General features: G+C 41.9%; 1 protein-coding gene across 2 annotated transcripts; it reads left to right on the top strand.

Annotated features, from left to right (window-relative positions):
• The first annotated feature begins 5,864 nt into the window (after positions 1 to 5,864).
• itga6a (integrin, alpha 6a) lies at positions 5,865 to 27,268 on the top strand. Of its 2 annotated transcripts, XM_086220655.1 has the most exons (26): positions 5,865 to 6,090; positions 17,461 to 17,585; positions 17,728 to 17,807; positions 17,891 to 18,152; positions 18,225 to 18,356; positions 19,016 to 19,229; positions 19,449 to 19,642; positions 19,815 to 19,909; positions 20,237 to 20,364; positions 20,442 to 20,531; positions 20,622 to 20,683; positions 20,768 to 20,937; positions 21,047 to 21,190; positions 21,278 to 21,393; positions 21,758 to 21,920; positions 22,708 to 22,794; positions 22,886 to 22,965; positions 23,043 to 23,120; positions 23,202 to 23,304; positions 23,386 to 23,565; positions 23,641 to 23,727; positions 23,805 to 23,912; positions 23,986 to 24,084; positions 24,163 to 24,288; positions 25,371 to 25,496; positions 25,838 to 25,984. In XM_086220655.1, exons 1-25 carry the CDS (start codon positions 5,933 to 5,935, stop codon positions 25,476 to 25,478), a joined length of 3,189 nt encoding a protein of 1,062 aa, XP_086076781.1. In that variant the 5' UTR covers positions 5,865 to 5,932; the 3' UTR covers positions 25,479 to 25,496; positions 25,838 to 25,984. The 2 variants fall into 2 exon arrangements, with proteins under 2 accessions (XP_086076781.1, XP_086076780.1); XM_086220654.1 differs by lacking the exon at positions 25,371 to 25,496 and having other exon boundaries at positions 25,838 to 27,268.
• The last annotated feature ends 130 nt before the right edge of the window (positions 27,269 to 27,398 follow it).

Raw genomic sequence — 27,398 nt, 5'->3', positions numbered from 1 at the left:
AGAAATTTATTTAGAAATATAATATCGATCTTATTTCATGCATCATCCAGTATGTGCTGAATGGGGGTGATACACATGAAACAAGTACAAAACGTTAATGATGTGATATTTGTTCATGCAGTCCAAAACGATAATGATCTAGAATAATTGTAAGAGTTCGATTGTTCTTTTCGTACACTTTTGTACATTACTCTTGTGTGGTTTCAGCGTTATTAATTTGCCCACCAAAAAAAACGGCAAAAAAAACAATAAACAGCATTAAAAATGATTGGACTGAAGTGGGATTATTATCATCATTGGTTTATATATTTTTTTATGTATATGTTGTAATCATATTGTCAGCAATGCTCTTGATGTTCTTGTCGTGTAAATTTGATAATATAACCAAAAATTGCGTAAAAAGAGGATTTGATGTTACTTAACGTTTGACACTGTAGAATTCATGTGCACACAAAAACAACAACAACAACAACAACAACAACAACACTAGAATAGTGTGGAATTTTAAACATGACACCACATCACAAAGATTCAGCATTGTTAACCCATTGTTTTCTTCTCTGTTCTTGAATAGTCGATGCAACAGCTCAGGATATGGGGACTGGGCCACGTTTGACACAGTAAATGAACTGCACTACTTGTACTTGTTCTAAAGATGTTGTATCAGATGTGAACTGTTTTGATCATGTACTTTAGGGGTCAACAGGAGCAGAATGCAGGCCGGTTTCCCTCTCTGCAGAGTGATTATTTGGCCGGTAGATTCTCTTTGCTGATCTCCCGCTGTGAGTATTGGAGCATTCATCACCGTGGCAACTCACCCTTTTTAGTCAAATCTCATTACCACAACTTTTGCAGCTTTGGCTTAAAAGTTTAAATACCTCCATGAAATGCTTTGGAACGAACCAAAGTACCAGTAGGTGGTTTATTTATTCTTCCATTGTTCTTCCATTGCCCGAGTCAGCAAGACTCCTCTGCCGAGTCTATATACATGTACCTCGTGCTGCTGGTAAACGTGGAAATGATCTACAAAGTGTTTCTTGACCTCTTTGTTCTGCAGAACTCCGGACACGAGTGTAGTTGAGTGTTCATGAATGAGCATGTGTTTCCTAGTCTTGGTGGCTTTTGCCCTGAAGAGAAGTTATTTCTGACAACAAAGGCTGGTAGACAACAACAACTGGAAGGAAGCGTTCAGTTTGGAGGAAAAGTCTGATGCTCTACATCACGACCTCCTGGTTTCTGGATTATGTTTGAGCTCACTACAGCCCTCTGTTAAGGTTTTTTTTTGGGTTGTAATCCTTGACGTTTCTCAGAAAAGAGAAGAACAAAGCTAATCTTTATGCTTTTTAATCCAATTAGAGCATTACATACTTCTCAGCTGGCTGAGAAATCGCCCTAATAAACACCTCCTCATTTCTTTGTGTTGGATAAAATGTCATCATTTTGAGATACTCCAGATCCCAAATATCAGTAAAACATGACACATTTGACATGATTGTCATGACCTGTGATGATGTATCTGGGAATTCCTCCACACCAGAGGAAAAAATGATTTCTCACATTGCAGGGATAACAAAGGAATCCCCAGAATTCCCTGTCATTTGCACGGCTGGTCTGAGAAAGAATTCAGAGAGGTCTGCGAGGTCCTGCTCCCTTCATTGTTGATTCAGTGGCACACCCCCCACCCAGGAGCCATAAATGGAGGCTCTCCTTTGTGCAAGGGGAGTGGAGCAGATTTACTGCGGATGGTCTCCCTACAAAGGGCCGTGCCACTGTCACAACAGGACCAGGATCAGCTGCTCCCACATTCACCCAGCGTGATTTAATGCTGAGCTTCACGCGGCCACTGATGCAGACACAACTTCTGCTGCCACTCAGCATCCCAGCACCTCAGCAGGAAGAGAGCACCAAGATTTGTACTTGAGAAATGCTGCACAGCTCAATGGTATATGATGAATCAGGCTCTTTACAGAACAAAAGAGGGTGTGCAGTTTCTAGATTCACTGAAGAGTTTTTTTTTTCTCAGTTCATCAAGTGAATTAACACATAATCAGTCACAATCCTGTGAATTCGGAAATGAAAATTTCAACATTAATTGTTAAAAAGATGTTCTACAATGTAGAGGTTATATTTTACCAAGAGAAAATACAGTAGCCTGCAATACTATGAAAGCAAGAGATTTCTGTGCGTGCCGTGAGACTTGGTGTGCCTGTCTATCAAGTGATCAATGCCAAACTTGCGTTGTGCCTCACTGGTGCCTCAGGAGGAGCAGTGCCATGTTTGAAGTCTGTGCTCTAAGGGTCCTAGATAACACACAGGATTGTGGATAGTCTTGATGTTGTCTAAACACTAGGCACTGCACTAGATAAAGGGGCGGGGCTTCCAGCGGTAATGATGTGACATAATGATTGGATGGCCTGGCTACTCAAACAACAAGCACTAACGGAAGTAATGAAATACAGATGATAGGAATTTCAATAGGGTTGGAACAGGTGTGAGAGCAGGGTTTACACATCAATATTTCTGCCCAATGTGGATGCCTCAGGATGCTAATACTATATTTGGTCCGTTCATCAATTCACTGTTACCCTCCTATTTATGGGCTTCATCATAACATGATGCCGACGCCAGCTGAGCATTTTGGGCATCCTTGCCCCTCGAGTGAATATCATTTCCTGTCATGTTGCCTTAGTTATTGTGAAACTTAAGAGGTGCCTTGTTTTCTCAAGGGTTTTAAGTTTCGCTGTTTCACAAATGTAATAATTATGAACAAATGTATAAAATCTAACCATGAAAGGACCAAATGAAGGAATTGCTCAAATTCCATTGCAGTACATACTGTGGAAAAATGAGTGCTCTTTTGTTAAGAAAAGGGGTTTCTTACACTGGCAAGTTTTGTTTATTGAACTGAGGATAGTATAGTGGCTTGTTACTACGATACTATAGCAGCAACTTGCTGCAGTAGAGAGTAATGTCTTTGTTTTAGTACAAGGAACAAGCAATGACTCTATTAATGGGTTTTTTATGGTTTTGTTGTCTCTGGAGTATCGATTGACATTTTTACAGACAAGCATCTGCTGATAAACGATATTTTATCCAGGTAACAGTCTTCAATTTCCTACCCGGAAGTAATGCTTCGCGTATCCTCTCCATTAGACATTTTTCACGAGTCAGTGTTCGTTTTGTTCCTGCTGCTAATGTGTGTAAAAAAAAAGGTCTGGTCACCTGTAGGGGTCGATCTGCGCCACCTGCACCGTCTCTCCAGTTACCCACTGACCTGAGACCATATGAGGCCAGGCAACTTCACCTCCTCTGACAGCTCGTATTACATCACCTGACCCGGGGCAACGGTGGACATGAAAGTGCTGCTTGTGTGCTCGGTTGAACCCAAACAGAGGCAGTTCAACAGATTCGGGCTGCAGAGCAGAGAGGGACAATAGATGGAGATGTTCTTAAGTGACATGATTTCGAGGAAACCACATCCGTTTCACTTTAATCTGGCAATGATTTCCAGTTCAAATCCTACAAAGATAAATGATAAATAAACATAGATTCGCTTATTTAAAACCAACCTTGTATCTTAGAGTTTAAATTATGTATAGCTGTTGGCTGTCCATTGTCATTCAGGCTACACTATGTTTTTTCTGACTTGTAACACTTAGAAAATTGGAGTTAAGGGTCAAATGTTGGATTGGGAATTAGAACAGAGAGTATCAGGTGAAGCAATCAATAAAAACAAGAGCATCAAATGTCTTACATCTGCTACAACTGAGTTGGGTGGATAAACAAGTGAACGTGTCAGTGAACGTCTGATTTCTATGCCTCTCAGTGTGTAGATATGAATCAGCCTTCAACAATTAGGTGTGTGTGTGTGTGTGTGTGTGTGTGTGTGTGTGTGTGTGTGTGAGTGAGACATAATGACATCAGTTAAAAGACTTGTGATGTGTTGATGTCTAATGCATCTGTCACCAAACCCCCTGCAACAGAGATGCCATTCACATATTTCACATTGGAACCTCCCAAGTCATTTGCTGCAATTCGGAATGTGGTTGAGGAGTTGCATTCTACACACACACACACACACACACACACACACACACACACACACACACACACACACACACACACACACACACACACACACACACATGCGTGTGCACGCACACACACAAACTGAGATGACAATGACTACATTGTCATGTTCTGCGTTTTGTGACTGTGGCTCAGGCTGGTTCAGGCTTCATATCCCCATAAAATATCACAAAATATACTGACAAGGACGAGTGAGTGATACAGTGAAGCAGATTCACACACACACACACACACACACACACACACACACACACACACACACACACACACACAAACACACACACTGGTTAAAATTCCAACTAAACCACTGTTGGGATGAACCCTTTATTGTGTGTTTTGTATGAATCACCTTGGCTCCTGTTTGCACCACACAGCAGATGTTATTAATTAGGCCACACATCAATTATTGATTTCATTTTTCTCAGATGAGTGATCAGCCTCAAAACAACCAATAGTTCAGGGAATTTTGAACAAACAGTGAAGACACATCAGTGTGGCACAGCAGCTTGTTGGAGGTTTATTTGCACAGCTGACCTGACTTGTTTATTTACTTGTTGTTTATCTTATTCCACGCAGTAAGAATAGATTATTGTGCATTTGCAGTTTGAGTTGCTATACAACCGTTATTAAAAAAAAAAAAAAACCCTGACCCATCACTTTCTTATCAGAGAGACTTAAAATTCAAATGTAGCAATTAAAAAAAGGAATGAAACATTTTGGGTTAAGATAGCTTAAAAGTCATACATTCTAAACTCTCAGCAGTTCATTTTTTTTAAGTGTAAAAACATAATCCTTCGTTGCATTGATGTTTGAGTGATATATCATTATCATGCATGTCATTAGGCTTTGGTATTCGATTTTTAGACCATATTTTTTAAGAAAAGCTTTAAGTAGATTGTCCTGAAATTGAACAATTCCAAATCTGATGTTTGTTTTGGTACATTATTGTATCAACACCACATATCACGCGAACAAATAGTTACTAGCTGAAGTCTGAGAAAGAGGCTGAAAGTATATATGTTATGGCATTGCAACATCAGGGGTATCAGTGTTGACTTTAAAATGAGAAGGAAAAAAAATTGACCCATTGTTTACCAACCATACAGCAAGTGGCACTTTCACAATTCACTCTGCACGTTACACTGTCATATGCTGGCTTTGATCTGTCTCTTAGTTACTCACTGCTCTTCACAGTAGCACATTTACCATCATGGTCTCCATGTGACTGTAGTAATGTATCCCTGTTGTCAGTCTTTTTTTTCTTTCTCTCTCTTCTTCCTCCCCCCTTTTTTCTTCTTTCTCTTTCTTTTTGTAGTATATGTTTGCTTCTTCCTTTGTACCTTTTACACCAACCTGCCAAGGGACTACAGCTGTAAATTAGCCTCAAGCTGGCATGTTTACATGGGAAGGGTTCCTTGACATGCACTGTCCCTTTTAAACAAAATAAAAAATAAAAAACTAAAATAATTCAAATATTCATCCACTCAAACTGATCTTTTCCTACACGAATGAACCAGTAACCTCTTCTAAAGAGATGGAAGGTTTGATCATGCTCAAAATAAATGTTTCGTTGGATTCAAAGCTGCACTGACTTAAAACAACTCGTTGTTTCAAAATCTGACGAGTCGGCTGAGCCGCTAATATGAATTGAGTTCAAGTAGTGAAACGACAATTTGTGCTCCCCCTTGTGACCAAAGGGGGCGCTGTGGAGCAGCGCGGAGCCCGGCGGGGGGACCACCAGCAGCAGCTTCAGTCACTCTGCACCGGCTGCGGGGAGCGCAGCAGCGAGGGGACCCGCTCAAACTTACTCAGCTCTGTCTAGACTCACCTGAAGGTTCGAGCCATGCAGCTGCTTCACTATGCAGCTCTCGTTTACCTGCTGAGCTCAAGCTTCGCCTTCAATCTGGACACCGGTAATGTCATCAGGAAGGACGGAGATCCGGGCAGCCTGTTCGGCTTCTCTCTTGCCATGCACCGGCAAGTCAACCCGGATAAACGAATGTGAGTCAAACTCTGATTACTCTGTTTTCTGTAGTTGTGACCGTGTAAACGTGCATTACCGTCACGAGAAGCACCTGACTGGACTAACTTAACAAAAATGAAAAGCCTGACTCACATCTGGGTGCTTTTGTCATTCAAAAAGTCCTGCATCCTTTAAAACGACAGTTCTTTTTTAAAAGAGACCCCGAGATGCCTTGAATGTGAAATGGGAAGCAGGCAGAAGACAACAATATAACAATGGTTATAACTGTGATTCAAATGTATGAGTGGGGTCAGTGAAGGCAGCACGGTGAGGCTACATGGCCTGATTTACAGTGTCGTCGCAGCTTTATTACTGGACTTAAGACTGGAGTGTGTTGTAAGGTTGTCATTATACTCAGACTATAGCAATATATCAGAGGATAGCAATACCACTTTCAATACCGTGACGTTTGTGAAAAAAGTCAACAATCTTCACACAGTAGTGCAGGAGCAGTGACTGAACGCCTGCGATTAAAAGCTGAACAATTTCTTCCAAAGTGAAGTGTCGTAATCGTATAGCAGCCACAAACTCTTTATTTTCTCTCATAAATGAAAAAACAACTAACAAGAAACAAAACACAACCCAGCAAATCCTTGTATTTAAGCCAGCAAGTGTTCAGCGTTTTTTTTTTTGTTACTTAATAAGGTTGGAATGATGAACTGATGATCACAATAGTTGCAAATTAATTTTATTTCAATTGCCTAGTTAATCAAGTGTTGCAAGTCTTATTACTGTGGTTACTCTTGTTACTCTACCATACTATTTTTCCCTTTTCTTCCCCTTTGTCTCTATTCTGGTGTGTCATAATTCTGATTGCTGCTTTGCTTTTAGTAGTATCAAGTTTATAATTCATAGAAGTTGGATTGCTTTAAACGACCTGTCCAGGGTGAACCCCGCCTCTCGCCCGTAGCCGCTTGGATAGGCTCCACCCCCCCCCCCCCCCCCCGCGACCCTTAACAGGAATAAGTGAAAGAAAATGAATGGATGGAGGGTTTAAACATGTGGTCTCATAAAAGAATCAAACAAGTGACACTTATAACAACTCAGAGGTGTGGTGACACCGCAGTTGTGATGTATGTGTCCACTGGTGCTCACATGCACTTACACACACACACACACACACACACACACACACACACACACACACACAAAAAGAGGCAGGTCAAGGAGGTTTTCTTCTTTGCCCAGAATGGGGGCAAACAGAGTGAAGTTGTAAAATGTTTCCTCGATGCAGAAGCCTGGTGATGACAGTAAATCATCCTCTGGAAAGGGGGCAGACACGGTGTCAGTGTTGTGAGCCGGAACCAAAATTTGCTTTGACAGATGCAGGAAACTATGTTTTCAGTTTCAGAGACGGCGAGTGCATTGACGCTACTGTAACGCTGCTGTCTTGCAGGCTGGCAGGTCTACTTGCTCCCACAGATGCACCGTGTTTTATCCTCTCTAACACAAGGAGGCGGGTGGCGTGTCACAGCCTGCGACCAGCCTGCAGCAGCATGTTGAGTAGCCCTGATAACAGGAGCTGTCCCAAAAGATCACACAGATTAGCCCTGGCTGGTGGAATTTTATCAAAGTGCTGTTTTGACTGGTGTTCTGCTGCTTATGTGTGCATACTTGTATGCACTGGAAGATGTTTGCATCCAGCAGAGTGGAAGAAGAGTGAAAAGTGATGTTATTGCTGCTAATATTTGTTGGGTGACTGCAGGTTCAGAATGTGACACTGGGCTGAGAGTTGGTTTACGGCCAAAAACAGAGAGCTGGAGTAACTGACCTAGATTTGGCAAAAGCTACCATCCAACATTTGGTAATTTCTTAACTTGGCATGCAGCAGTTAATAGTGTTACAGAGCAGTGTATTTTATAGACAGAATCATTAGGGCTGCAAGAAATTCAACCTTTACGAACAACTACTCCAGGGATCCTCAACATTTCCTACTTCGACGCTCACCTCTTCGGGGAGCTTAAAAAAGATCACAAATTATTTTGGCGAATCAGCTCTGAACGAGTAAATTAGGTGAAGTGTATTAATCCAACAAGAGCCGGTTGTCTTGTCGCAAGATGTCGCATCAGGTTGGAAGATTTCGTGTCTCATAGGCGAGAATCAAGATGGATTCCGCTATTGACAAAAAAAACACGTGATGTCGTTCAGATGGTAGGTTTGCATAAATCTGACTTTTGTTGTTGTTGAAACAGCCTCACGAGTGTTGTTTTCTTTCACTTGACGAATGTTTGCATTTTTTTGCCTAACTTGAGCTCTCCAAACTCTACGGCGCCAATCCATTATGTCGACTGAAGATGAATTTCAATGAACTAGTAATTCCATTATAGTAATATATTTCTATGATAAGAATACATCCATCCATCCATCGTCATCTTCCGCTTATTCCTACACATTAAGGGTCGCGGGGGGGCTGGAGCCTATCCCAGCATCAACGGGCGAGAGGCGGGGTTCACCCTGGACAGGTCGCCAGTCCATCACAGGGCCAACATACAGAGACAAACAACCATTCACACTCACATTCATACCTACGGTCAATTCAGAGTATCAATCAGCCTCGTCCCCAATTGCATGTCTTTGGACTGTGGGAGGAAGCTGGAGTACCAGGAGAGAACCCACGCAAACACGGGGAGAACATGGAGACTCACACACAGAAAGATCCCATGCCCGAGCCGGGACTCAAACCCCACCTTCTTGCTGTGAGTCCACAGTGCTGACCACTGCACCACCGTGCAGCCTGATAAGAATACATAATTTCCACAATACATTTTGATTAAAATTCTACTTTTCCAAAAGATAATTTCTTTAAATGAGTATCCCACTGGATGAATGAATTTTTCTTTTTTGTTATTTGGTGATTTATTCATAATTTTTTTTTTTTTTTAATGAGTATGAAAAATCACAGCTAACCTAGAAATTAGGGATGGGATCTTCACTGATGCCTTGATTTAGATGCCGGTTCTCGAAATATTCTTTGTTTGTACATTACATTACAATTTATGTTAAAAATGTTTGGTTTGAATTTTCCAGTCACATTCAAAAGAGTTTAGTAACATGAAAATACAAAACAATTAACAAAAGTTTGGTTTCCCTGATAATTTATCCATTTAATTTTTTTTTCAGTTTAATGTTCCAGTACGTCAGCATTTTTCCACTTAAAGCAGTTTCACAACATAAAAATATGTAAACCAAACCAACCAAACCTCAAAACTTTGAAGAAAAATAGTATTTGTCATTCTTTTGGGGAAAAGTGATCAATAGTTGGCAAATATATTTTTAATCAAATTTGATATAAGGAGAATTGTTCAACTTCTAATAATTAATCTCTTAATCTAAATCTGAAGTGCGGCCTTGTTGATCCTCACGGTTTGACTTCATGCCTCGTGTGTGATGGAGGAGTTTGTGGACCAAACGGCACCTCCTCCTGCATTGGCGTGATCTCCGCTCTAAACCCTCATGTGGAAGATAATCAGCCAGACGAGTCAAGTGAAAGCTAATTTGAGCACAGACGAAAGTAATGAACAGCCAGGACGGACGTACAGCTGGGAGGCACACTGACCTCTCAGATGCACCCGTGAAACTCACTCAGCGATGTGCCAGACACTCTTCATCTCCCTCTTGTGTTTGATAATCGCTGGCAGCTGTAAATCTCCTGACTCCTCTCATAAATCACGCGTGAAGACATTGTTGCTGGTCGACACGTGTGACTGGATAGATTCACCTCCTCCAAAGAAACTTGCATATTTTTGGGGAGATTCACTTATTTGTAATACTCCTCAGAGCCCGACAAGAAGATAGATACCCTTCTCTCCTCTGTGACGGCTACAGGGACATACACAGACAGCTACTTGGCTTAGCACACGCAATAAATGGTAGTGGGTGGAAAGTGTTAGCATACCTCAGTTGAAAGTCATAATACAGATGAGATCTATATGATGACTATTGGTTCGTTCCGAGGTCGTCATCCTCTGTGACAAGTATGTTGTTTTATTGTCCAAAGTTATGAGTGAGACATGCTAACACCTCCCACCCATTACCATACATTGTGCTAAGCTAACTAGCGGTCAGCAGGTCTCTTTGGGTCTCAGATACACCACTGAGGAGAGACAGGTATCAATTTTCTTGTCAGGCTCTGGGAGTAGATAACACATAAGCAATTTTCAGGAAAAAAAATCATATGTTTCTTTCAAGACCTGTCTGTGTTTTAACAACCAAAAGTGAATCTACAGGTGATCCATGTGTTGTGTCGCAATGTTCCACTCAGGGTGTCTGTGTTTTATGTTCTATTCCATCTGTCTGCTAGTTTCTGTTGAGCAATGGACACTTCCACAATAGATCCGTGTTTCAGAATATAATGTGCCACCAAGAAAGATGCAACTGGATGCCTCTTGGGTGAATAATAAGTTGGGTTAGTGATCTGGGAGCAACATTCTCTCAGTGAAACCAGAGAAAAAGGCCATGTGAGAGTACAGACGAGGCCATCTGTGCTTGTGTAACCTGATAGATTTAATGCATCAGTGAATCAAGTTGAGACATTCCAGATTAAAAGTTGAAGTTTGACTTTTTTAAACCGTTTGTAGTCTTAACTTTAAAACTTGTTACCAACATTTATACTCCATCTGATTCTTCATGCTGCAACTAACCAGTCACAGGTCATCACCAGTCAGAGTGTCTGCGTGCGTGCGTGCGTGCGTGAGTGAGTGCGTGCGTGTGTGTGTGTGTTAAGTGAAACAGTAAGAACAGCTGCAGTCCACTTTGAGTGCACAGCTGTGGGAGCAGGCAACACATCTGTTAACAAAGACCAGTGAGATCACTGTGTAAATCCACACCAGTCACACTGAGTACCCCTTTACACTGCACTGACAGACATGTTTCATGATGGGATCTAGAATGCGTGTGTGTGTGTGTGTGTGTGTGTGTGTGTGTGTGTGTGTGTGTGTGTGTGTGTGATTGGAAGCTACTGATTTTTTGCTATCTGACTTGATTTGTATCTCGAGCAAATACTGTGTTCATGTGTTCTGAAGATACAACAGCGCAACATACTGGCATGTTTTTTTTTTCCTCGACTGAGCAGCTTGTTCACATGTCCACCAGACTCATGTGCTGGTGAGTAAATATCAATGTTAACCCTCAGTTACCTGCTAAATTCTACAAGTTCTACAGTTTATCTGAGAAGCCCTGCTGTTAAGTTGGAGGTGGGGATTCTTTTTTTCAAATCTGTGGTACAAGCTCTGCACCAATAGGTGGTGGTTTGTTTTGTGCTGTTGTGACAGTGAACAGTTGAAGTGAGTTTTTAGGTAAGGTAGCATTTTTGGGGATGTAAAGAGCATGAATGCAAATATTAATATTTAAGAAGTTGGTTCATCAAAATTTTCTTTTTAAAAAATTTGTGAAGATTGTTGATTCATCCATCCATCCGCTGGATTCCGCCTATCCCGTTAAGGGTCGGGGGGGGGGGGGGCTGGAGCCTATCCCAGCAGCTTTCAGGCATGAGGCTGGGTTCACCCTGGACAGGTCACCAGTCCATCACAGGGCCAACACATAGAGACAAACAACCATTCACACTCACAGTCACACCTACAGTCAATTTAGAGTATCAATCAGCCTCGTCCCCTCTTGATGTCTTTGGACTGTGGGAGGAAACTGGAGTACCAGAGAGAACCCACACAGGAACAGGGAGAACATGCAGACTCCACACAGAAAGATACCGTGCTGGAGCCGGGACTCAAACCCGGAACCTTCTTGCTGTGAGGCAACAGTGCTGACCACTGCACCACCGTGCTGCCTGTTGATTGAGTCTGTTATTCAAAACCAGGCGTTTCATCAGAAATGGTAGCGGATGCATTTCATGTTAAAAACAGGCTGCACTCTTGAACCATGTTCCATTGACTTATTTGGAAGTATTGCATTTGAAAAGGTTGCTGAAAATGTAGAAAAAACCTCCAAGGTGCTTTGGGCCATTTTAAAAGAGAGACGATTCACAAAACAGGAAATTGAAGCTGTAACAAATTGACTATTAAAATCACCTGACTGATAAGCTGTTTACCATCTTGTCAGATGTTTGTCTTCAACTCTGCAATGTGACTGATACTAGCAGCACCAAAGAAGTTCTGTCGAGAGTTCTCTCCATTTTTCATTGATTGTTGGCTGTAAACGGCCGAGTTCTTCTTCTTCTCTTCTGATGAAAAAAAAATGCATTGCATTGTTGGCTCTAAAACACTTGATGGAAATGTACCTAATTCGCATTTACAGAATTTGGTTGAAATTCACTTGAGAGTTAAAAGGGAATATGAGTTGTGTCCCAGGAGATAATAGATACGGTTCAGAACAGTGCAGAAGGCATCTTGTCTTTCACTCGTACACCAGATGTTAACAGGCTGAGCAGCTACAGCTCAGGTGCTGAACTGCCAAACTTTGTAGAAGCCCCTGTTTGTATTTGCATTTCACTGGCCTTTGTTTGAGCTGAGGGTTTGCAGTTTGGTCTTCCATCAGACCCCCTTTGGAGTGTTCTTGTTTGGCAAATGAAAAGCTGCAAGCTGTCACCCAGATCAATAGGGGGCTTACTGGAAGATCTGCAGAACCAGAGGGGTGGAGAAGAAAATTCCAGCTATGATGGGCAAGTCTCACATTACACTTTAGCTTCCTTATGTCACTGTAAAGTATCATACCTTTAGCCTGGAATCATCAAATTGCAATCGTTACAGCCGGTGGCCACATTTTCTCAAGATGCATTTTTAAAAAAAAAACTCCAATCATCCAGTATCTCCTTTTCAGTGTTCCTCTCTTTAGTTTATTGTTGTGGGGAGACAACAACTTTCCGCAATCTTGATTGGAAGTATTGATCTTGTTACGCTCAATGATAGATTAGAAGTAACTGGCTTTTTAGTTGCCCCTTTAAACACCCTGGGCAGTGCAGCCAGGGAACGAGGTTGTCCTCGTAAAAGGTCTGGTCAGAATCATTTGATGAGTAGCCAGATTCATGGGTTTCCTGTTTGGATGGGTGTGGTTTGACACAGGCAAAATGTCAAGTGCACCTAAATGTATTAACAAAAGCCAGGTGAGAGCTGTTGCCCGTTCATTGGTCAGAAATCATGTGGGTTTTGTGGTGGAATAAAGGATGGCTTGTTTTCTTTAAGGATCAATTACATTATTCAAAATAAACCAGCAGCTCCAGGCAACACCTCAGTTCGTGTTGCAGAGCTAACAGCCAGTGGACAGCATCATCAGCCCACGCTGCAGTCTATGGTGGCTGGCTTGGTCCAAGAATGCACGATGCATTCTGCACTTGATGTTGTCTTGAGGTTGGTTTCATGTTCATACCACAAACAAACTGCAAGGACATCTTCAAGGAGCACTGATCTGTTGATTTGATCCACATCCAAGTTTGACTGGTGTATTCACACCTGCGCAAAAGGTGGCATGGTGGTGCAGTGGTCAGCACTGTCGCCTCACAGCAAGAAGGTTCCGGGTTCAAGTCCCGGCTCCAGCACGGATCTTTCTGTGTGGAGTCTCCATGTACTCCCTGTTCCTGTGTGGGTTCTCTCTGGTACTCCAGCTTCCTCCCACAGTCCAAAGACATCAAGAGGGGATGAGGCTGATTGATACTCTAAATTGACCGTAGGTGTGTCTGTGAGTGTGAATGGTTGTCTGTCTCTATGTGTTGGTCCTGTGATGGACTGGTGACCTGTCCAGGGTGAACCCTGCCTCTCACTTGAAGGCTACTGGGATAGGTTCCAGCCCCCCCCCCCGACCCTGAACAGGAATAAGCAGAAGAAAATGGATGGATGGACACCTGCGCAACCAACAGCACCGACAGAGTAAAACAGACCAGAATTCAATTCAAACTAACTGAACAAGATAGTTGTGAAAAATGTCACTTAGCTTGTGTTTTGTAAGTGTTGCGATTGCTCATCACAAAAATGTAAGAAGATTAAAATTCTGTCTTTTGATAGAAGCCTTTGGCAAGATTTTAAAAGATGGCTTTACAGGTAGCACTTAACTTAGGAAATCCTTTTTTAATCATTATTCCCTTTTAACAATTCAAAACCTTTAACTTTATTCCATTTTATTGTGCTACTGTCCCATCTTGTATTTTTCATTTTGTATGATCTTATACGTCTGTATTTATGTGATTTGGTTGGGATTTGCCTTTTTTATTTCGTAGCACACTGATTTTGCGCTTGTTGTATAAAATGTCAAGGGACCAAGGTCAGGGCTGTTAATAATTTGATTTTAAAGAAATTTTTAAAACTTAGTCATATGGAGCGTGCCTGTAACTCTCATTCTATTCTCTATGTTCAATATCAAGCACTTTGAACACGTCGATAGGTCGTTGACCTGTCTCAGCACAATGCACTTTTAGGTGTTTTTTTTCCCCAACTATGACTTTTCTAGGGGTGTTGACTCACACTGAAACTGCTGCTGACAGGGAATCTCGGTTTTCTCTCTGAAAAACACAAGCATGCAAACTGTTTGAGTGTGTAAAAGATGTCTCTGCTCTCCAGATGTGTGAACAACGCAGCTCTGAAGTCTCTGGTTTTTGACACCAGATCTCTTTTACTGTACAATGTTGAGAAATCACTGTAAATTAGTGTCAGGGACCAAACTGTCAAAACACAGGTCACAAGTTTAAAAAAAAGGATTTATTTTTCCAAAAGGAGTGAAGTTTAACAAATGCAAACTCAACTAACAGACCTGCCAAATTGAAGCCAGAGGGAACATTTATACTAAAGGACTGAACCAATGAATAAACACAGGGGGCACTGTTCCAAAAAAAATACTTAAACGTAATTACAAAATAACCCCAATCCCCCCTGTGCTCTCAAAACAGTTGGTCTGGTCCTTGGCTTGGGCCTCAGCATGAAATCAGGCTCCACCCTCAATCCAATCTTTTGTCCGAACCAGGAAGTACTCCACAGGTAGGAAACTCCAAAGAAAAGACAAAGGGATTAATAACTTAAATCACCTGGCACCATGACAAGGATTTTAATTAAATGTGCCTGAGAAAATGGCTGAGAATGAACTTTCACTGTGTGGTTCTGGCTGGAGCCATCACAATTAGTCAGAACTTGTTTGTGTTAAAATGTGTTGGAATGTGTCAGATATCTGTCACTCATCAGATGGTATCGTTTGAGTAAGGAGACTGATTTAGAACATCTCCAGTGGTGGTATTGTTTTTGACTATTTACTAAAACTTGCCAGATTGCACGAACACTCAGGATTTACATCATCGTTGAAGCTGAAAGTTCTGGAGTGCAGCAGTACTTTTTGCCCTTTTGTTGTTGTTATTAGTATTCTTGGTTTAAGTTGACTTTGTCGTTTAATGTTCTATGATGACTGTGATTTTTTTTTTTTGCCTATATGTTAAGAGCGCATTTAAAACAGACCAAAATGAAGTAATATATGCCTATAGATTGTGTTGAAGTACACCGACTTCACCGGGTCCGTTGATGAGAAGAGATCAATCGGAGTCGTCTGGTTTAGACAAATCAACACTTTATTTCACACAACAAAGCAGACGCAGATCTATCTGGAGACCCCACTACAGGCACCTTGAGAGTGCAGCAGAGAGTCTGAATAAGATATTAACAGACAGTGAATATATGCTTGAAGCCGCACCTTTTTTGCATACGTAATTTTACACTCATGCATATCACACTTCTTGATTAATACATCTGCACACTCAGGTCGTCTTGTCCCATTATTCTTATCATTCAGCCTTGACAGTTCGGGTGCAACTAGCAGCCTGCACAACTTAACCCAAACAATCACATCATGTACTTATACAGAATCAACTCCTGATATGGTGGTGCCATATGAACACAACATGATCCACAGCTCATTTTCTCAATTGATAGCCGATGGATCAGTTGAGCCCTAGACGAAACTACAGGTCTGATATGTAGTGTATAAGCTCATGTTAGCGCCTGAACTCTGTGGAACTATATTGTGATGTCAGTAGTGCTGTTTATCCACCTGGACTGTTTGGGTGTCGGCTACAGAAAGCAGAGATATCATCTGGCTTCCTTTTTGTATATATATATATATATATAGTGGAACTACGTCAAGGTCAAGGTGAACTTTGTAACAGCCAGTAGAGGATAAGGGGTAAAAGCGACACAGTGCAAATATTAACAGAACAGGAAAATGATAGAACGCCATTAATGAGGCCACTGGTAAAAGGGACAAATGAGTTCTTAAATGCTTCGGCAAGATGCAGCAGATGACAGCAGTTTGTAAAAAGTCTTTCTTTTACAAAACTACAGACCCAAACCAGCAAATGAAAGAGAAATTGAAAAGGGGACAATTGCGCCCCCCCCCCCCCCCCCGTCTGCAGCTCTACAAAGGGGTGCTGTCAAAGTCAACTTTATTGTCAAATATACTACACATGCATGACATACAGCATAGATGAAAATTCAGTCAACATTTGAAGTGAACATTCAACATTTGACATACAAGGCAATGATGGAATTTCCTGAGGTAGTGCAAATAGTGCAAATGGGAGAGTGTCCGCATAAAGGGGGGGTGGGGGGGTGGGTGGGTGGTGACAAAGTCCATGGGGGCAGAGTGCAGAGTCTTTGGGGGTGGGGGGGTGGGGGCTGTACTGTGCTGCACTGAAAATGCAAGGACTGCTTGTAATTAAATTAGCATGAAATCGACTACTATTTGCAGAGAGCACTGGATATAACGGGTCATGTATTTGGCCACTTGACACGTTAATATCGTTCACAGCATGTTGCCACAGTAGGGAAGTAAGATGTGTGTTTTATTGTGTGGTGTATTTTTTGGAGCAAGCAAAAGTTGTTTAAGATGCAAGCAGAAAAACAACCTTGACTGATAAAATGGATGTGTTGATAGTGGATGTTATCAGATAAACGTGCTGCTGATGGTGTCACCCCAGTAGCAGCTAGCATGAATCACCCTTGAACCACTTCCTTCCCTCCAGCGCCGTGACATTAAGCCACGTTCTCATAAAGAAGAAGAATGAGTTGGGGCCGTCAGAACAATTGGACTATTGAACTTGCTCCAAATGAGAGGATCTGCCCATGGGAGTCATCGATTTTGTTTAGCACCAAATACAGAAAGGCTTTGATTTAGCTGCGTACTCAGACTCGTCAAGTACATTAATGACCGTCTGTTCGTCGACAAAAACAAAAATTAGTTCAATTCACAGAAATAAATGGTTAAAATTGTTTGCAAGTGGTGGCTAGATGGTTGAAACACCGTCAGTGTCACCGTCAACATCATCTAGTTAAGATGCAGCTGTGAAAGTGATAACAGGCGACTCACTAAAAGGTACTTCCTGTACTTAAGTCACTCAAGACCTATACGTTCTTTTCCTTTTCCTTCAGGCTGTTGATTGGCGCCCCCAGAGCCAGAGCTTTAGGGAAACAGAAGGCCAACGTCACAGGAGGCCTTTATAAATGTGAAATCAACCATTCCACTGAATGTGAACGCATCGAGTTTGACAATGACGGTGAGAATATTTCTCAATATCACTGTCTTGGCTTTATTTGTCTTTATTAGATTCAGTTTTCCAAAAAGCAAATCTCAATGTGATTTTTGTTTTTTTTTAAAGCCAAGGATCAAGACTAAATGCTCATGCTCTGTTTTTAAAGAGAACCCCCGTGTGGAGATCAAGGAGAACCAGTGGATGGGGGTGACGGTCCAGAGTCAGGGTCCTGGGGGGAAGATTGTGGTGAGTCGCACTGAACCATCATTTCATTGTTATCGTTTTACTTGCCACCAGCATATCAACTCAGGTGTGTTTTGTCATTTCAGACATGTGCTCATCGCTATCAGAGGCGATTGTTTGTGAACACGCCCCAGGAGTCCCGTGACATCACAGGACGCTGCTATGTGCTGAGTCAGGACCTGACCATCGATGCGAGCTCCGATGAAGACGGAGGTAACTGGAACTTCTGTGAGGGCCGAGCCAGGGGCCATGAGATGTTTGGGTCCTGCCAGCAGGGTCTGGCAGCCACCTTCACCAAGGACTATCACTATGTGGTGTTTGGAGCTCCAGGAGCATACAACTGGAAAGGTCTGGCGCTAATTCCAACCAGAGTTGTATAGTAGTGTCGCATTCTAAATCCGCCACATCGCTGCTCTCCAGGCATCGTGCGTGTGGAGCAGAAGAACAACACCTTGCTGGAGATGGGAGTGTACGACGACGGCCCGTATGAAGTAGGAGATGAGGATCTCTTGAACCCGGAGCTGGTGCCAGTACCTGCCAACAGCTACCTCGGTGAGTCCCCATCCATTCATGTCAATCTTTGCTTTATTCATTTTCTAAACAGCACCTGTTAAAAAATGTTGTCGGCCCGCGTCAGCAATATTAAATCAGTGATTCTCAAGATGGATAAAACAAGCATGTTCATAGAAACATGTGAAACTTGACTTGAATAGAATTTCTACAGGGTTACAGACATTTGTACTTGTCAACCACAGATTTGATTAATTTGATAGTAATCAATAATAATATGATTGATTTGATAAAAAGTTGATAATAAGATAAAATTTTGGCAAGCAAGAATGATTTAGAAAGAAACTATATTATTGTATAAATGCAATACATGACGTGGACAGTGTTCTCGCCAATGGCTTCATTTGTAGTCAGTGGCTTGTTTTTTGTCCAGTGATGAGGGGAACGGCTGCAGTAAAACTCAGCAGGTCACATCTTTGTTGCACTTGCGACTCCTACTGGTTGGTCACGTTACCTGCTTGGAGGAAATTCAGAATGTTCACGACTTGACTGGCAGGGAAGACGTGGGATTTGTATCCTATGAGACACGTAGAGGTCTGCATCCTCGAATTCAGTAGGAGTTAGCATGACCGCACAACAGAGTGCTTTTCCACAGTAGGGTTAAAACCCTCAACTCCAGTGTCACATCCGTCTCTCTTTAGGATTTTCCCTGGATTCGGGACATCGCCTCACCAGGAGCCGGGGCCTGACGGTGGTGGCTGGAGCCCCCAGAGCCAATCACAGTGGAGCTGTGGTCCTGTTGAAGAAGGAGAGCGAAGCCTCCACCAGACTGTCTGTGGAGCACACGCTACGCGGGCCAGGACTGGCCTCCTCTTTTGGCTACGACGTGGCTATATTGGACCTGAATGGGGACGGGTGGGTAATATCTGTCCCTGGCGTTAGTCTGCCTGAGCATGCAGTTAAGGTTGGCAAGAATTCAATGTTATTCATGTTAATAATAAAAAAAAAAAAAGTTAGTTTTTAGGTTCGAGGCTTTCTGGAAGGGACTGTGTTGTTCTTAAAAATTTGACTTTTGGGCTAATTCATTGTAATCTGTATGATTTTGTACATATTTCCTTCCCATGTTGGGTGTAGATGGCAGGACATTGTTGTCGGGGCCCCTCAGTTCTACATGAAGGAGAAAGACGTTGGAGGGGCTGTTTATGTTTACATCAACCAGGCGGGGCGCTGGGAAAGGGTCAGTCCTGTTCGTCTCAATGGGACAAGAGACTCCATGTTTGGACTGGCGGTGGAGAACATTGGAGACATTAATCAAGACTCATATGAAGGTAGCTACCTCTGTTTGTTAGCAGGATATGTAAAAAAAAAAAAGAAGAAGAAATTTCTTAGAAAGATAGTTAAGTGATTTTGGAGGTGATCTGGATCAAATTGTAGATGATTACTAGTTTAGATGGATTTTAAGCTGCTGTTACATGAACTGCTTGGGCTGTTTTCATTCAGATGTTGCCGTCGGAGCTCCCTCTGATGATGGCGGAGCAGGAAAAGTCTACATCTATCATGGCTCTGCACAAGGATTCAACCGCAGCCCCGCTCAGGTGTGTTTTGTTTAAGAGGAAGAAGGAAGTATTCAAAGGGCAGAGATTTTCCTTGATTTCTCTCTGAATGAATGTGCATGAGTAGTTCGTAGAAGGTTACTTTTTAATCATAGAGAAGGCAGAAAGTTCTAGTGCGCTCCTTTTATCCCTGTCACCTCACACCTGCCAAAACTGAATTAAATAAAATTGATTTGAAAGAAGGTGAACGACGAATCTTTATCCTCTCAGGCTCACGATGGTACCGTAAATAATAGCTGGAAGATGCCTGTTAATGTTAACAGAACAGATTCACAGTTTTACATCTGATTTTTTTTTTTTTTTGAACAGGTTATTTCAGGAAAAGAGCACAAGCTTCGACTGTTTGGGTATTCTCTGGCTGGGAACATGGACCTAGATGGTAACTCTTACCCAGACCTGGCTGTGGGCTCACTGTCGGACTCTGCTCTGATTTACAGGTAATTATTTTCTCACTCATTATAAATACTACGAATCATACTGATTGTCATATTGAATTTAACGACCTTTCTGTCAGGGCACGACCAGTCATTAGTATCCACAGAGATGTCAAAATATCGCCAAAGGAAATTGACCTCACCGTCAAAACCTGTGGGAACAGTATTTGGTAAGTATTTTATTATTTTAAACGTTTCATTTGATGTCATTATGAAACTTCTCTGTTGCATTTAAACAGAAACCCACTTCCTCTCCACAGTTTCACCATGGACGCGTGCTTCAGCTACAGAGCAAAACCAACATCTTACAACCCAAGAATAAGTAAGTGAAAACACCTTTCCTCCTCACATCCAAGACTGTTGGACTGCTCTTTCTCGTACTGTTTACTACTCTGCTGTACTGCAGTACTCGGCTACTCTGTGGAGGTGGATGGAGATCGCAGGAAACAGGGGCTGCCGTCCCGTGTGATGTTCCTGAACAAATCCCGCACCGAAACAGACCACCAGATTAACGGAACCCTAGAACTTCGAGGCCAAAACCAGGATTCGTGCATCAAAATAAAAGTCAAACTGAAGGTGAAGCTGCGTTAGAGACTACAGTTAGAAAAGAAACGGATCCGGACAAATATCTGCAGTGGATTTCTGATTTTTGAAAAATAAAAAAGACGGTTTATGATTTTCACAGGAAAACATTAAGGACAAGATGCGTAGCATTTCCATGGAGGTGACTGCAGACATTGTGGGCACGAAGCGACAAAAGGTGAAGAACGGCCTCCCCGCCCTGATGCCAATCGTAGACGCCTCTCAGCCCAGCAAAGAAATCATTCAGGTAACAGCCATTTGTTGTAATAAACAGAAATTCAGCCAAGAACACAGTCGATGAAAGTGTGTTTTGTCTTTATTTGTCATTTTACAGGTCAACTTTGTAAAAGAGGGATGTGGAACTGATCATATTTGTCGGAGTAACCTGAGGATGGATTACAAATTATTCTACAAACAAAATAATCAAGACAAATACGCCCCGCTGCCTCTGTGAGTTTTAACCTTTCAGCATGAATGAGAACTTCTCTTCGTTTAGCTTTCGTTCACGAGTAAATAATCTCTTTTCGATATGTGAAAAATGGAATTCCAATGAGAATCAACATCCAACTCTACAACTTTTTTGGGTGCGCACAGCAACCAAAAACCCTCCTGTAAGAACAGATACCCGAACCCATGGACAGAGAACACCAAGTGTGGAAAACTTGAACTAAAAGGAATTTTAATGACCCATGAAGATTTCTGCACTTCTTTACTTGATATGTCAAGTTGCAGTCCTTCGATAAAACATCTTTACAAGTCAATGAAGTCTTTTTACTTCTAAACTTGTTGTAAGCGATCATGTTTGTGTCTGCAGCAAGAGCAACATTCCTGTCTTCCATCTGAACTACGAGAGGAAGGACTTGGCTCTACGCCTGACAGTAAACAACATGAACGGAGACGACGCCTACGAGGCCAAGTTGGTGGGCACCTTCCCGGACACGCTGTCGTATTCGGGAGTCCGTTCACATCACACCATGGTAAGCCAGCCTCAGTCGTGACCTCGTGTGTGCGCGAGAAGAGATGTTGCATGGATGAGGTAAAGGTTCTAGTGGAATATCTGGCACCGACACGAAGCCTCAGTTCCCACTTACTGCTTCTATTTTGTCTTTTATTTCAGATGTCTGTCATGTAGTCTGTCATGTGAGCTCAGCTGTGCTGGAAGGTTGAGGCTAACATCCCTGTGCTAACATTTAGCTTTTGCGGTCACCTTTGTTGTCAAATAACACAAAGTCATTATTGTTTTCATTATACTTTTTTTTTTTTTTTTTTTTTTAATCTCATGCCGCCAACGATTTTGGACCGTGGATACATTATGATTTATTTGATGTAAAAGCCATGGTGCTCGTCGTTTTTGACATCATCATCTCTAAATTGCAAATTAGTAAATGTGTTGTCTTGAGATAATTATGCTCATTTCATGTGATCTTTTCACAAAAGCTGTTTTAGATAGAGGCATTAAAAAGTGAATACAAGCACCACAGTAATATCAGCTGCTATCATTTTATGTAAATATTTTTTTCATAGCGTCCATGTCATGAGGCCCAGTGACACCTAATCTAGACCTGATATTGTTACCATCCTGCACAAATAAGACACCCCTCTTTTTATTCAATTTTGTTGATATCTCAATTTTTCTTTTATAAATATTTGAATGGTTCCTTAAGTGATTATTGGCTGATGCTTACTGTCTATTGGCCAAGACTTAATAGTGATTAACTTTCTGGTTAGTATTTTGAATAATGCTGACAAAGTGATCTTTACCAGGCCGAGAAGCAGATCATCTGTGTTGCTAATCAGAACGGCTCCCAGGCCGACTGTGAGTTGGGGAATCCTTTTAAGAGAGACTCCGAGGTACCGATTTACTAATTAAACATTTATCTTGGTTTGTTGTTGCGCTTGAAGTAAGATCAGATGTTTTTTGGGGTCTTTTTTTTTTTTCCAGATAACATTTTTCATTATCCTGAGCACCTCGGGTATGACTCCGGGTACCACGGACATAGAGGTGGACCTGCAGCTCCAGACGTAAGTACTGCGGCTGTTGTCTTCCACACTGAAATGCGTCATAAATCTTAAACTGCTGGCGTGTTCTCGTCCTTCAGAACCAGCGTGCAAGAACTTACCGCCCATGTGAAAGTAAAAGCTCAAGTGATTACTGAGTTGCCATTGTCCGTCAGTGGGTAAGCGTGTGAATCTTTGATTGTGTCAAACAACTTTTTGCAACACAAAAAAATACAACTGTTTTGTTTGTTTTCCCTCAGGGACGTCAGCCCTCGTCGCGTTTCTTTCGGAGGTGTGGTGAGAGGACAGAGCGCCATGAAGACGGAGGAGGAGATCGGCAGTTTGATCAACTATACATTCAGAGTATTTGTCTGACCCGTTCCCATGTATGGTGTTGGAATTGTTCCCTTTTTTCTTTCCCAATCGTATTTATTTTTTCCTCAGATCAACAACTTGTGGAAGTCTTTGACGCCGTCCGTCAAAGCCTCGCTACACATTCAGTGGCCCAAATCCAACAAAGACGGAAAATGGCTGTTGTACCTTGTGAGGATCACAGCGACGGGAGCAGCAGAGGAGGTTCTTTGCTCTCCTGCGTCTGAGATCAACCCCCTCGAAGACATCCAGGTAGGGAATGCAAAATCACAAACACACTGCAGTCATTCCATTATTTTGCTTTAATGAGAAGAAATATGTTTACAGGAATCCTCTTCATCCAGGAGAAAACGTGAAATAGGAGAAATAAAAAGTGCCAAAATTTCTTCACTGTCAGACAAAAATAAGGTTTTGGTGAGTGTTTCTTGATAAATGTTTTATTGAGGTGTATGTGTGTCACTTTGCCACCTCACGCACTCGTTCTTCTCTAGTCGTGTAGAAAGGGGTTGAAATGCGTGGTGCTCAGGTGCCCCCTGCAGGGCCTGGACGGCTCAACAGTGGAGCTGAGATCTCGTCTGTGGAACTCGACCTTTATTGAGGTATTGACATGAAGCGTTTCATGTGTATCTCCTGATGGTACTGGCATTTATATCTGTTCTTGCGTCCATGCAGGATTACGCTTCTCTTTCATCGGTGGATGTCGTAGTGAAGGCTTCACTCGTGCTTCATACTCAGGCTAAAAACATGATCCTGACAACCCCCGACGCTGAAGTAAATATCACAACAGCCATAACAAAGTCTTTATTTACTATCTTAACCCTGAAATACCTCTAATAATGATAATTGTAGGTGATGCTGACAGTATTCCCAGACAGTACAGTGGCTCAGTACGGAGGAGTCCCCTGGTGGATCATCCTGGTAGCTGTCCTGGCAGGCATCTTGATTCTGGCTCTGTTGGTGTTGCTTCTGTGGAAGGTGAGTGGTTCGGTGAAAGAGAATACAATAGAACAAAGAATTCATCTTGTTGCTGTTGTTGCATTATTTTGGATTTGTACAAAAAAATAGCATTAAAATAAATTGTTGCTTCCCACTTCTTTTTTTTTCTTTTTCTTTTTTTTTTTGATTGTTGGTCAGGCACAACGTGAGATTTGACTTTGTGTGAGAAGTAATAGAGGTTAGACTAAACTGCTACTTTTCACAGCAGCCATGTCTTCGGTCAGTTAAGAAACACATACATGTCATCCAAATCTGTTCATACATTTTTTTCCCAACCACCGAAAACCATCGTCCGATTCAGAGCACATACCACCTGTGGGAGCATATCTGTCTAATTGAAATACACCACCTCAAAGAATTTCATCAAGATAGAACAGATGTTGAACATTACATTGAACGTCGGTCATCGGGGTCACAGGTAAGAACCATGTTAGTATGTGTGCTTTAGTAGTTAGAATGTTGAAATGCTGCTTTAGTCACGTTATTGCTTACATCGTATCCAGCAGCTCTCAGTTGGAGTTCATCACTCGATGGAACGCAACCTTTATTTTCCCAGAGTCACATTTCTACAAGCTTGATGTGGAATGGTTCTACGCAGGCAGTCACTCCTTTCTAAATGTTTAACTCGGAAGAAAAATTTAAGTCACAGGATTCGCTCTCGTCCTCAGTTTTTCACAGCGGTCAAAAAAAGTGTCTTGCTCCCCAGACTGATAAACTCCAACTGAGAGCTGCGAACGCGGCTGAAGAAGCATTTCACAAGGGTCCGATCAGGAGGATTTTTGGAGGCTGAAATGTTCCTCTTTTAATCACTCCAAATGCACTCCAGGGAGTTTGATGGATGTTCATCTGTAGCAGCACCGCTAACAGCTGCCGTCAGCCTCCATGGTCGGGGATCTACATTTTTATCTAGATTGAATCACCTAGTCTTTTTTTTTTTTTACTTGGGATGATTTCTTGACAAATATCTGCTGTTTGCAGATAAAAGTTTTATCTGGAGGTTGTTTTTTTTGTTTTTTTTTAACTGACTTGAGTTAACAGCTCATCACCTTGCTCCCCCCCAGTGTGGCTTCTTCAAGAGAGCAACAAAAGACCAATACGATGCTGCGTATCACAAGGCCGAGATCCACATTCAGCCCTCTGACAAAGACAAACTCTCTGCTGAGGCCTGATTTAGACTCTGATTGGGGGTAAAGACTCGCTGGCAGCATGTGCAGAGACTAATGGACTCACTCCAGCAGCTACATCAGCCGACTACACGCACATTGTGCTGAGCCTCATTGTTGAATGTAAAACAAATGTGAAGTACATTCAGGTTCAGTACAATATGTGTCCCCTAATAATACCGGCTTAACATTTTCTGCTTTTAAATACTTTTGGTTTTGTTGTGTGCGTAATTGTGTGCTTCCGCTGACGTTACTGCTTGGCTGTTTGACAAAGCCAGTTAAAAGCTGCAAAGCATGCCCGCACATTTCCTCTCAACTGTTTATTCCAGATATTATTGACTTAAACTGTGAATTGAAAATTTCAGTGCGGATTCTTTCAACGCTCCAAGCAAGAGGACAACGTTCCCCAGTACCACGCCGTGCGAATAAGAAAGGAGACTCCTCCGTATAAAGATGGAAAAGGGCAGCTTGATGCTTTTGAGAAGAAGCAGTGGATGACAGCTTGGGTGGACAATGAGAGTTACTCGTGATGGTTGTTAGAGGACCCGGATGGCAAACCACCGCTGAACGGACCGCTCGCCACTCTGTGAACACGACGCTCAGCGATTAAAACACAGAAGGGCTGCAGCTAAGGAAGACTTTCTCTATCGATTCATCTGCTGATTGTTTTTCGCGATTCATCAATGAATTTAAGGCCGTGAAATATTAAGTGCGTGAAAAGAAAAATACCTGTCAGAGCCTAAAGTGACAAGTCAAATTAATTTTGGTCATACACGCAGCATATCCTGATGTTAAGAGTCAGGAGCGCCAACTGTTTTTGGAAAAAGGACTGAGACGATCAATTGATGATCGATATTCTTTTGATTGACTTGTTAGAGCGCTAAAAATCTAGATTATTTTTGTGCTTACCGGGAAATAATTTTTACACTGTACAGATGTTTTTTTTTTTTTAAACAAGTTTTGTATATATTTAAATACTTTTGCACACTGTATATTTATTTTTTTGTTTGTTGATAAAACGGTTTCATGGAGCCAAAGAGTTGCAGTCTTGAGTCTGCCCTGGAGCCAAACAATCAAATTCAGAGTTCGCTACTGATTTGGCAGAGGTGCGCCGTTCCACTTGAGCTCGGCAGGAATTAGAATCCTGACATCTATGCAAAGAAGGTACAGCTGGTTCAGAATGAATGTGAATTTTTCAATACTTTCGAACCAAATTACTTCTGTCTTTGGAATGTTTCGGTACATTATCATTTAGGGCTGGGTATCATTCAAAAATACCGTTTTAAAGCTACATTGACTTTGATACTGATTAACTCCTTAAAAAAAATGAACTGTAGATAACGTTACCCCCCCCCCCACACACACACACACACACACACTCAAAACAGTCTCATAATTCATAATCCAGTTTACAAAAAATGTGGTTTAACTGTATTTTGGAGTTTTTCCATCCAAAGCAGATTTACACCATAAAAAATGAACTGTAGCTTGAAGATTTACTCCTCAGGTATTGAATTACAAGGCATCTTTGGAAATTTGATCGTATTCGAGCAACTCAGTCGGTGCTAAGAGTTGAGATACTCAGCCCTGCTTCTGTGTCACAGCAGTCAAGTGGAGTTCTTTCACTTTTTGATTGTGGCGTTAAAAGTGTACTGTAGGTCATCTTCCAGTAACTCTTTGTTCCGTGTGAGGAATCCAAAGGGAAGCTGGTTTAAAAAAAAAAAAAAATCACCTGAATTGTATGACTGTTTATTAGTGGATGTCCTGTTGAAAGTTTCAAGTGTAATAAAGATATCCTTCAAAATTGAGTGGCACTGTGGGAAGTTGTTGAATGAAGTGCTGAAGGTTAATTTGACGTCATCTCAACGTTCACGCGCACGTTTGTTGTGACACACCGGGATTTGTTAAACCCTCAATTTAGTCTTT

Source organism: Aulostomus chinensis, chromosome 12 (assembly GCF_037954235.1).
Source record: "Aulostomus chinensis isolate RoL2024-O1b breed Wild chromosome 12, RoL_Achi_v1.0, whole genome shotgun sequence".
NCBI lineage: Eukaryota > Metazoa > Chordata > Actinopteri > Syngnathiformes > Aulostomidae > Aulostomus > Aulostomus chinensis.
This window is presented reverse-complemented; position numbering and strand designations above follow the sequence as displayed.